This window comes from Podarcis muralis, chromosome 3 (assembly GCF_964188315.1).
Source record: "Podarcis muralis chromosome 3, rPodMur119.hap1.1, whole genome shotgun sequence".
Lineage (NCBI taxonomy): Eukaryota > Metazoa > Chordata > Lepidosauria > Squamata > Lacertidae > Podarcis > Podarcis muralis.
The window spans coordinates 33737663-33750353 of record NC_135657.1 but is presented as its reverse complement, the minus strand read 5'-3'; the positions used below and the strand labels follow the sequence as shown (position 1 = coordinate 33750353).

Here is a 12691-nt window from a genome sequence, read left to right as displayed (position 1 = left end):
GACCTCCAGCACAGCCCATAAATACAGGGAGTTGTGCTGAACATATAGGAAGAATTCATTTTTGTGCTAATGCAAATGTTATGTCAGTGCAAGAATTTCAGTTTACCAGATGGAAAGATCCACCTCCTCCCAAAACATGCTGTTCTGTGGATTCTCTTGACTCCCACTAGACAATTTTAGGGGGCGCAGGAGGTGCAGGAGGAAAGAGAGGGGGGAAATCCCCAATGCACAAGCACAGGGCTTCTGCTGACAGTGCCAATTTGGTGAATCCCACCCTGTATCTATAGAAGTAACACAGCTGACTACAGTCATTTCCTCGTTTCCTGTAAGTATGTTCCACTGAATGCATGGGTGCTTTTGCCTGCATAGGTTCCCCGTACAAAACACACTGAGCTTTAACAAATAAATCATGAGCCAACTAAAATGTCATCATTTAGTTTTAAACTGCTAGCGCAAAGTAGGAACCCTATAAAAAAAAACCCCTCCATACAGCCCTGCTTTATTATTTCCTTCACTCTACAACTTCCCAGAGCTGCACTACCCTGCATTCCTCTTCCGGTGCACCAATGAATGACACATTTTCTCCTAGAATGTCTAGGGTAGGAATCTAGGCCTTGCTGACTGCTTCGCAAGCAGTCTTTCTTAGTCATCACGTGGAAGTGCAAGACATGACGGGACTAGTGTTTAAGTTACCAGCTGAAAGTTAATGCTTTGCACACAATGGTTGGTGAAAGCCAGTGAGGAGAAAAGGGGTGTGTTCAGCTGGCTCAGGCTTTCAATACCTCCCCCAGAAAAGAAATATGTGGTGGCTGCTCTGCCCATAAGTTAAAAGCAAGTTAAAATTGAGAAGGAGGTTTGGCTCTTGTTGGTTGCCCCAATATGGGCGATTTTCTGTCCTTCTCTCAAGAAATCCAGACATCCATTAAATTGAAAGAAGCAAAGAATGAAAAAGAAGCATGATGTCTCCTACCTGTCTGATACATCCGTGAGAGGCCTGAGCATCTTCTGCCACACCCCCAATCCTTTTCTATTTTCCAAGTGCCAGAGTTTCCTGCTCTGTTCCTTCCCAGTCTTGTTCTCGACAAGGACCAGGGAAACATCTCCAAGAAAGATGCCTTGGAGGAGCCATGACAACCGGAGCTACAAGTAAAAGATTGGTACAAAGCAAATTAAAACAGGGTAATCACAACCAACAACCTCCTTTCTTCCACTTCCACCCATGTGGCCACCAAATTCCTTCTTTCTACCGGTCTCCTTAAGGATGAACCGCACTGCAATACGCTGGCAGTGGAAAACTTATGGTCTATGGAGTTCCCCCACTGCAGAAAATATTTTACTCACTCTCCCCTTAGCAAGTGCTGTGCAGGTTTGTTTCCACATAGCAGCAGCTTGGGACTGCATAGAACATAAGAAGAGCCTGCTGGCTCAGGCCCATGACCCAGCAACCTGATCTCAACCAGATGCTTATGGGAAGCCCCAAAGGAGGAGTTGAACACAACAGTACTCTCCCTGCTTGTAATTTCCCTGCAACCAGCAGCCAGAAGCATATTGACTCTGACAGTGGAGACAGAACATAGCCATTGTAGCTGGTAGCCACTGATAGCCTTATCCTCAATCAGTTTGTCTAATCCTCTTATAAAGCCATGCAAGTTGGTGGCCATCAATACTTCTTGCAGGAGCAAATTCTACAGTTTAACTACGTGCTGTTAGAAGACAATATTTGCTGCCTGGATGTTGCCTGTGGACATCACCTCTCCTTGCCATTGCCACATACACCATGCAATGTTCTACAGGAGCTGCTGTGCAAAACAATGGATATGGCAGAGATATTTAGGGGACTGTCAGAGACGGCCCCCAGGTCTCAGCTCACAGAAGACCAACGCTAGCCAGCGGAACTGTACAAAGTCTTTATTGAAGTTTAGTTCCCATTTTCAAACCCTAGCGTGCGTCTCTACGTCTAGACCCTAGACCAGCGAAGCCTCGTCTGAGTCTCCGCCCCCTGTACACCAGTTTAAGACTCTAGCCTTACTCCACCTTCTACGTTTCTCCTTCCTCCTCTGGGTCCTACTACCCCCCTGGGTGCCTTCCTTCCTGGACGCCTCGGAAGCGGACCCTTCGGACTCCTCCCCTTCTCTTCGCCGGGCTTTAGGACCCGGCTCCCTCTCCGGGCTGCTCATTGCGCCCCCCTCTTGTACATTTGAACTTGGCGCGCGCGCGCTGCCCCTGACCTTCCTTTTGACCGTTTCCTCGCTCTCTGATGCAGGCGTGGCTAACCCTGACTCATGTCCTTCCGCTGACGGAAAGCTGCCTGCTGCCGATGCTTGGGACTCCTCCCCCTTACTGCTCTCCGGTGGGGAAGCTGGTCCCGATTTCCAGCTGCTGCTCTCTGAGTCCCCTCTGGCCCCTCCTTCCTGGGGTGTTCCCTCTGGCAACCCCCTAGCTCTGACCACGGGAGCCCCTTTCTGTGAATCCTCTGATTCGCTGGAGAGACTTAGAGACCTCGGATGGCTATCATCGCTGACCTCTCCCTCGGATTCCTCTCCCTCGGTCTCCAATCCCTCCCTTTCCTGTCCCTCTGCTCCTGAACCCCTGACAGGGACCATTTCAGAGAAGGGGCTTTTAGCCCACCTTTAAGCATTGGCCTCACCTCTTGAGTTCCACTGTCACCCCCTTTGCTTACGACAGAGTGCTTTGCTTTCTGTATAACGTAAGTGGTCCAGGAACAAAAGTCCTGAATTTCCTTCAGTGCAGCACAAGCATTTGTTCATCTTATTCCAAGTTGTCTTTTGGCCACTTCCCACATTATATTGTTTACATAAATATTTAACAGGGCACTATTCATTCAAGTGTCATAGTGGTTTACAACACTAAAATAATACAATACAAACTTCTTCTTTTAAGATCCGAACCCCAAAAAGCAATGACAGTGAGCGGAAGTGAAGCTAAAAAGAAACCAAAGAAGTGCAAAACAGAAATTAAAGCCCCCCAATCCAACTGATATGGAAAGCATTTCACTTGTTTGCACAAGAGGCTGTCCAAATTGCACTTGAAGCAGAATGATGTAATCCTGGAGCTGCTGCAGAAAATGTCTGTTTCTGGTGGAGATTTCTGTAGCCTCTCCATGAGATAGAATACAGAGAAAGGCCTTCTGAGAAAATCTTAAGCACTGGGAGGGTCATATGGGAGGAGAGTATCCTAGGATGAGTGCTTTTTTCGGGGGGTGGGGTGGCGCAGGGGTATGCATACTCGTAAACATTTTGTGAATCTAATGGAAGAAGAAACTTTTTTTAAAAAAATAGTTTCTTCTCTAGCATGGTGAATCGTCAGTTTCATTGCTACCCCCGATGGTGGCCTCATTTCCTCTCATGGTGTTTCCTGAGTCTCAGGAGGAAGCGAGTGTTTAATGTGTGAAGTAGGAGTTGGAATCTAGCACGGTGATTGGTCAGTTTCTTTATATTTACTGTAAACCGCCGCCCCCCATTTGAAGTATAAAATGGTGATTTTCTTGAGTTAAAATGAGAATACCCCTAAACACTTTTTAAAGAAAAAAAAGCACTGCCTAAGATAATCCATTTAGGGCTTTAAAGGTAGGAATGAACACTTTTACGCAGCACCCACCATGCCACAGTACAGACCCCTGTGCTTCCCCCTCCCCCAGGCTAGCTATGCTACTGCTTTTACTTCTCCCAGAAACAAATTTGCAGCCTGTGCAAGATGGGTATTTGGTCACCAACCTCTTTGTATTATGTTCTTCAAAACAGGTGATAAATATGAATACCAATCTGCACCTGTAAACAGGCGGCCTACCATGTTCTATATAAGTTGAAGTTTCCAAACTGTCTTCCAAATGGGCCCCACACAGAGTGTGCCATAATAGACTGATACAAAATAAGTCCAAGCATGAATGACAGTGCCTTAGCCTCTATCCTCTAGCAGCAGGCAAAACCAGCATGTTAGCCAAACTTGATAACAGGCACTCTGGGTGCCACCTGCCACCTGGGACTCCAGGCACCCCCAGCCTGCAAAACTGGTCTTTACAGGAGAGTCTGACTCTGTTCAGAACAGGCATATCCCTAGGCAGCCAATTCAGTTTATTCCCCTCTACAATCAGTTTCATTTTATCTGGATTGATCTTAACTTTATTCCTCTTCATCCAGTTCACCACTGATTGCAGGTGAGCATTGAAGCACTGCAGTGCTTCAGCTGGATTTGATGAAAAGGAAAAACAGAGCTGCGTTTCATCAGCATACCGATGCCACTATACTTCCTATCCCCTGGCAACCTTTCCCAGGGTTTTCGTGGTGTTGGGCAGCATGGGAGACATTACTGAACTCTTAGAGCAGCGGTGGGAAACCTCTGGCCCACAGGCCTAATTAGCAGCACAGTTTTTCCAAATGCCCACCAGACCCACACCTAACATCAGGTGTGACTTCAGACAGGTAAAGATGCAGCTGCAAAAGAACAAATGGGTGCCTAAAGCACACTCCCAATTATTTCTTGGGAAGCAGGGCTTGCTGACAGCACCTATCATAGAGTTGTAGAGTTTTAAGGGACCCCAAGGGTAATCTAATCCAACCCCCTGCAATGCAGGAATCTCAACGAGATCATACATGACAGGTGGCCACCCAACCTCTGCTTAAAAACCTCCAAGGAAGGAGAGTCCACAACCTCCCAAAGCAGGGGTGAAATGAGGCTTTAATCCACCAAGGTCAAAGACCACTCAAGTGCATTTGCACACATAAAGGCTGGGAGCCTCAATGGTGCCCCTCTGGAGGCCTCACCCGGGGCAAAAAACCCAGCTAGGTCCCCCTCCCAGCTGCAGCTCTGCCTAAAGGAGACTGTTCCACTGTTGAACAGTTCTTACTGTCATGAAGTTCTTCCTGATGTTTAGTTGGAATCTCCTTTCTTGTAACTTGATTCTATTGGTTCGAGTTCTACCCTCCAGAGCAGGAGAAAGCAAGTTTGTTCCATCTTCCATGTGACAGCCCTTGAGATATTTGAAGATGATTGGTGATGACAACAAACCTCTCTGAAGCTGCCCACCTTCAAGTATGGTTTAGGTTCAAACTGTGCTTGCAAATGGACATTTTCCTTCTGCAGACCAGCTTTGAATGCTGCTTTGTTGCTCTGTGTTGGAAAAAATATATCCATTTGCAGGCACGGTTTGAATCCAAACTGTATCTGCAAATGGACAGAGTAAGAGTTCACTGCCAACCACCAATAAACTGATCAGCGCTAACAGCGTCCCTCTTTTATTGTGGAAAAGCAATAAAATGTTTTGTTTTTCTTTTTAAAAAGAAAATAATAATCAACTGACATCATAATGCCACCAAGTGATGGACAGGTGGGTCGCCCCATCCACCAATCTAAAAAGGTCCCTGGAGGTCCCTAAAAAGGTCAGTTCTGGATCCAGTCCTCAGGATGAAAAATATTCCCTACTCTTGTCCAGAATGTTAGTTGTTGGCAAGTCCAGGTTATATATAATTTACAATTCTGAGGGCTTATAGAACAACCAATTTGTCATTTTTATTAATTTATTTTTGCCTAGAGGGCTGGGTGCACTGAGAAATCCTATCAATTATGCTTATTTTCATGGCTGAAACTAGTTTCTTCTACTGATCTTTCTCTTGTCCCCAGTCCCAACTTTCAGTTCCCATTACATGTTTTAGCTGTTGAGATTCCCTCCCCCTTTTCTTCCTGTGATCACATGCATTGCCAAAAAGCCAGGTATTGAATATTTAGCAGTTCTTATTCCCCATTAAATACTTTGCCAGAGTTGTCCACTCAGTTCCCCCTTAAATGCACATCCTCCTATAAAATGGGAGAATGTTAATGCCTGTGTTATCCAAAAGAGCAAGAATCCCTCTCTCCCTTTAGACATGGCCTAATAGATACAAGTTAAAATTGACAGCCTTTTCAGTAATGAACTCTTTTATATTCAGGCAAGCAGTAGAGATGAGCGGAAAGTCTGCAATAAGAGGGTGTTGCCAGCAATTACACCATCATCCCCCTTGATATTCCTTTCAAAAATTAGGTTTTTTCCACTCCTCTCTGCAGGTTATTATAGACTTTCCAATTATGATCCGGTGGTATTTGGATTTTTATTAATTAAAGTACCATACCCCAAAGTGGTCCCAAGGATTTCACTTGGGTTTAGTATAACCAAGTCCCTCTGTGACCCTTTATTCCTGCATAGAAAATTATTTCCTGGTGTTTTCTCATTTTAGAACTTGCTGGCTCTCATTGTCAGGTACAAAATGTAATCCTTTACAGTTTGGGCCAGTCTCAACACCTCTGCATTATGAACACTGCAGTGTACAGCTTAAAAAGCAGCAAAGTCTCTGCTAATAAGAAACAGCAAATGAGGTGTGGGTGAGCACACAGATTTAAGCAACTTCAAACTAAATACAACTTGAGAATACTGAAAGGAGTAACTTACTGAGGCTACAATAAATAATAGACTTTTTGGCATTGAGTGGATAATAAGAGAACTGAGACTTTTATCAAAGCAGTAGTTGTGTTGTTTTTTAATCTCTATTTTGAATTGTTTCATATGCAATTACTATCTCTTAGAGAAGCTTTTGCCAGATATTTTGGGTCAACCTCAGCTCCAGCTATCACAGCTGTGCTGGCTGGGGTTGATAAACACTCTAATCTAAAACATCTGAAGGACATCAGGTTGGTGAAGCCTGCATTATGTACAGGATCAGTCCTGCTACCCACTGACTTCTACTTGGCATTTTTGTGTGTGGTGTGTGTGTAAAAATGAGGTGCTGGTACTTGTATCTTCATAAAAGTACCATGGATGCCATCACAAAATGGCTGCCATGGGCAACACAAAATGGCTGCCAAGGCCAGCAACAAAAATGGTGCTGGTACTGCATACTGTTGACAACCATCATACACAAAAAGCACTGCTGCTACTTTCCCCCAGAAGTCTCTGGTGAGGAATTTGTTCTTTTCTGGTATAATAGTAAGGCCATGTGAATGCATAGACCAAGAAAAGGGCACCTCTCTAATTTGACAGTATAGCTTTTGATATTAAGTCCTTTTCAGACGTTATAGAAACCCTATAACTATGCATGGAAAATGTGGGAATGGAATTGCAACAGCAGGCTCCTTCCCTGACCCACATGTTCATTATAACATGTAAAGCTATGCATGGAGGTATCTACACTTGTTCTATTTAATCTTGGCCGGTTATGGGACGGGCTGGCTGTTGCGATTCCACTCCCACCTTCCCATGCACTTTCAGATGTTATAAAAAAAGGACAAACGTTGAAAGCTTTTTAAAAGCACAAGGAGACATGTGACCTTCCTGACCATTGTGGCATGACATAGTACAGCAACTTTCCCCGACTCCTAGGCTGTCTCTCACCATTCAGACACATGAGCAACATGAGAATTGATATGTTATGGTTTGGCAGGACTCATGGTAAGACCTCAAGAAGAACAATGACCCAAACTGTACATTACACAGAAACATATAAACATACCTGGACAGCTGAAAAGCTGCTTTGGGATGCTATTCTTTGGCGCAGAATATTGCCCAACCTTTGGATTGAGCAATGAATGCTGATGCACCTTGTGCTCCTGTGCATTAGTGCACAAAGAGTAGTTCGACCCCAATTCATCTTACATTTTAGTACCATAAATATGTCACTTAAATCTACCCTGAATACCTTGATTGATTTCCCATCTTCCTACAATCAATCATGGTAAAAAATCAAATCAACTTGGACCATCCACATCAATGCTTTTAAAACCACAGCTTCTGAAAGTGTAACTTGGGCTAAAGGGGTACAAGCGGCATGAAGAGAGTCAGGGTCTCAGATTTGTTTTTTTTTTCCTTTTAATTCAGAAAGCAGCAAGCTGACCGACTCCTGCCAACTGAGCGCAATGTAGGTGGCCTCTCAAATTATGCTGGCTGATAGTACCAAAGGCAAATGATGCCAATTGCTTTTTGTTCACCCTGCACACAACCAAATGAGTATTTTACTCTGTGTGTGTGTGTTTGCTGTCAACAGGAAGAATGTAGAAATTATTGCTAGGGTAGGTCAGTTTGCACAACCAAATGAAGTAATCCCCCCTCCCACCATCAAGTAGTTACCAAAGTGCCAGATAATAATAATAATAATAATAATAATAATAATAATAATAATAATACCACCTTTATTGTCAATGTACAACCTGTGTACAATGAAATTAACCAAAATTAATTTAGCAACCCCAGGGAGGTTTAACTCCTTAAACTGATAGGCCAGAATTGGGTCAGGAGCAACTCCTTAATCCCTACAAAACCTTCTATGTCAGACTTGCTCAGTCATCTGAACAACTAGGAGACCTATTCCTCCTGTCTATTTGGGCCCCGTCCTGATCTCAACAAGAGCCCCATGGGGTGTGGTGAAGCAAGGTAGTGCTATGAGAAGGTCCGGGGAATAACTTGCTTCAAGATTTAAGAAAGGTCTGAAGCCTTTTGGTCTCAACCAGGGCCAAATTATTATTCCCTGGCTCAACCCCTTCCTGGGAGGTCTTAAATAGGCAGGACTCTGGCTTGGAGGCTAGTCCTCCTCCTCCTCCTCTTGGACAATTCCCTCCAGGACTGTTGCCTGAATTGATGGGGAAGGGTATAAACTTCTGGTGAACGTGCATCTCAGAGGTTATGATTCAGAAGCTTCTGTCTCAAGAGTTCACCCAATCTGATGGGTCTGGACTCTGGCCCAGTCACAATGTTGGCACTTGGATTGATTTCCACCTCCTTTGCCTCTAGTGCTGTTGCTTCTACAAATTTGGTTATCCCTTCTTTATTTGAGTCACAGCCCAGGCTGCTGCATGGGGTGGGAGTCTTCACAACCTTGTCCTTAGTCGCCCAGGAGCCAACATTAGGCAACAGAGATGCCTGTATATCCTGAACCTGCCTGTATATCCTGAAGCTGTGCCATAAGCCTGCCTCTCGAAGCTTGTTATCAAACATATTAGACTGAAAGCATTTGGTAAATTGGAATGGATGCCGCAGTTTGCACACACGTCAGCTGCTTGGATGAAAGGAGTTATTGGCATCATACATGGGAGCTCAGCATATCTGCAAAGAGTAAATACACAGGCTGTAATGAACTGGCTCAGATTGAATTAGCTGGCATGCTGCCTGAATGGATGCCTTTGGCTTTCATTTCCACAGTTCCTAAGCTCTGTAGTAGGACATTCCAAGGCCTTTAACACCTGCTGAAGTGAACACAAGCAGGCAATGATCTGGATGCCCCAAGCCATGACGCTCCAATGAGACTGGCGTTCATTTTGCAGATGATGGCAGATGGCACTCTCTGTGTGCAATGGAGCCTAAAGCAGACTCTGGGCATGTTTAAAAAGATATGACTCTAGGATCTCATTGTTATTGTTTCTGGGTTCCCCACCCCCTCCCAACCACTCCCTTGATATACATTTCCAGTAGCTTATTCAGAAGCCAGAAACACCATTAAAGAATGTAATCAACCATCCTGGTCTGACATTGTCTCATCAGTGCTTTGAAAGCCTTACTGATTCACTAAACAGAAAGCTGTACAATGAATTAGGAGAACTCTCTTGTTGGTTTAGTCCAGGGGTTAAAATAAATTGCACTCAGGCATAACTAGAGCAGCAACGATGCCTGTGTTGAACTGTGATTACCTCCCTGGGCATGAGATGCTCCTAAACATCACTCTAAACTACAAGATCAGATGGGTTCTTGATCCTATCGGTTCCTTTGAAATTGCATAGAATGAATCAGAGTTCATTTCCAGGGCATGCGGTAATAATTACTCAAGACAAGCATGCAAGTTGCTGGCATCTTTCACATGGAAGAAATAAGGACATAAGCTATCACTGGACATTCCATATCCTTGGGATGAAGTTTGAGTCCATTTATATTTGCTTGAATGAGAACAAGCTCTGTATGACTGTAAGAGCCAGAGCTCTGCTTTTATAACTCTGAAGAGTAAAATATGAGTAACCTTGGATGGATACATTATATTTTCATCCATCAGATATCGCTGGCATAATTAATCCTAGTGTAGGGGAAATCCAGCAACAAAAGTGGTTCAGGCAGTTTACAAGATTAGAGTCACCACCTGGACCATTTGAAACCTTTCTGTCAGATTTCTGCTACCTGGTCTGACACGCTTTCTCGGCTATGCATAATCTGAAGCCCGCACTCCTGTGTACTTAACATATGCAAAAGAGCAATGGCCTTATTCTTCCTACTCTAGTAGAGGTGGCAACCTAAGCAGGAAGGTCGCCTATGACAGCTGCTTAGTAATTAAAGTTTTATCATGCTGGAGGCTTCTGACTTCTCCATTATCTATTGCATGGCTCAGGCAGGCAGATTGAAGAAGAGATTTGTGAGTAGAGAAGTTTGAAATTTTGTCCTCTAATGTGAATGCCCTGATTTGGCAAACGGAAGCTCCATATTCAGAAAACTCAGAGGAAACTTAATCATACAGTAGCTGCATGGAAGGGGAGATAGCAGCTGCAGAAGAATATATTTCAACACTGATCTAGCAAAGATTTAGATGGGTCTAATCCTCCTGTGACTTGTGACATCTCTACAAGGTCAAAACATGTTTTATGGGTGGATAGATGGATACATCATTAGGAGCATGTAGTTTACTATCACTTGCAATGGAAACAACTTTTGCCTGCTGGAGTAGAGGGAGACTCTTTAAAAGAGGGATATATAAAATATGAAGGTTTGACATGCAGGGAAGTGCTTATCTGAAATATTCACACCTCTGCACAAATTGGGTTGGGGCTCCTTTGAGTTAGGGAAGTCTCTGAACATTTTATTTTCAGAAAGGACGAGCAGCGCTATGAGAACAGTATTTTAACACCCTGCTTCTGGTCACAGGAGCAAAGTGAATCATGGAAATCTAATCCCTTCTGGTTTTTCCAATGAAAAGACATGAATCTGCATAGGGCAGGAGTGGCCAACATTTTGGGCAAATGGATCACAAGTCCAAGGTATCAGACAGGGCTTCTATACTGCCTGCTAACTAGTGGGGGGGGGGAGGCATACATATAAGGTTAAAGGACTGGTACAGTTAAAAGTCAAGAGTATAGTGTGGACTGTGGCACTTGTCCTTTTGCCTATAAGATCTAAACTGCAATAATGTGCCACAACAAAAAGCATCACCATGTTGCCTGCATCATAGGTACTTCCAGGCAGCTAGGACACATGATTTGCATGCAGAAGGTCCCAGGTTCAATCCTTGGCATGCCTAGGTTTTTCTCCCCAATGAACAGGTGATGGGAAAGGCCTCTGTCTGAGAACTTGGAAAGCTGCTGCAAGTCAAAGTATGTAAAACCAGGTTAGATGGACAAACAGCTTCCTGTGCTTCTCATGGTGCAGGTGGGGACATCATTTCTCAAAACCCCATACTATCGTATCAGTAGACATGAGGATTGTCCACACTAGAGCAAAATCTGGATTTTCACCAGCCTGTCTCCCCATCAGTGTTGGCCATCCACAAGATGCCCTCCCCATCTCAGTGTCGTCTTGGACTCTTCTCCCTTTAAGTGTGAGGTTCTTTAATCCTTGGAAAGTCTGAAATGGCAAGGATGTTAAAAAAAGTAATGGGGGGGGCAGCACTAGGATGGGGTCTACATTTTGCTCCATGGTGGACAAGTCCATAGTGTTTTGGGGCAAAGCTACTTTCCCAATCTCATATATATTGGTTAGCTACATTCTGAACACGAAGCAAACTTTATCTGCTGAGGTAATGACATGGAAGCCCAGCTGTGGTAGCTCCTGTTTGAAAGAGTGCTGGACAGGTGCAGACTCACCATACACACTTAGGCATACACAAGAACCCACATCCCTGGAAGTCATTGAGGGTTAGGGGGCATAGAGGGCTCCTACATACACAGGACCAGGATCTGAAGTTTCCCCCACTCATATCCTTACAGGAAAAGTGAAGGGGTTTATGTGGGAGACTTGGTGAGACAGGGCTCCAAGGTGAAAACTTCACTGAGACACTGAGTTCAGTTCAACAACCTCTTTCTGAAATCTACTGTAAAATTCCAATTGCTGGCCTGATTGTGAAATGCCCATTTGAGCTGTCAAAGCTAAAAGAGGTCGAAGGGAGGAGAGGAATTTTAACACATAAATCCAAGCCAGTCCGACTGGGAAATGCTGGAGAGGAAATAAATATGGGAAAGCAGAATTTTAATTTCACCATCATATTTTCCAGCTATGGCTCCATTATGAGGATGATCACTTGCTCCTATCCTCCGGGATAATTAGGGGGCAAGGACTTGCTCCTCTCCTTGCAATAGGCTTGGAATGATGTTGAATTATTCTGGTCACATAGATTGATTGCTCCAGTAAAATAGTCTTCGAAGCCTCAAGCCAGGGCTTGTTCAGAGCCGAGGCTTCTGCACAGTGTGAAAAGGAAGAAGCAAGAACCATTGCCAAAATCTGTTGAGTCTTTATTACCAACAGCTGCAATGCTGGATCTGCATGGGCGACTTTTAAGTGTCACCGGGAGTGACAGAGGTGGGGCAGTAATAGATTGCAACTTTCTCTTCCCCTCCCCAATGCACTTTCAAATGCAAGTTTAATTATTCACCCTGTTTATGGACGGGGGAAGGGGGGAACGAACACACCTTGGGAAATTATTCACCCGGCTTCTGACAGCAGGCAGATTATGAGAAATATTCA

At 44.3% G+C, this 12691-nt stretch overlaps 1 protein-coding gene across 1 annotated transcript in view; it reads right to left on the bottom strand.

Annotated features, from left to right (window-relative positions):
- Nucleotides 1-12691, bottom strand: part of ALK (ALK receptor tyrosine kinase) — a 559106-nt gene that overhangs the window by 115051 nt on the left and 431364 nt on the right. Inside the window, exon 9 of the mRNA XM_028724462.2 lies at nucleotides 971-1140. Coding sequence (XP_028580295.2) covers nucleotides 971-1140 — 170 coding nt within the window. The remainder of the gene's footprint in view (nucleotides 1-970; nucleotides 1141-12691) is intronic.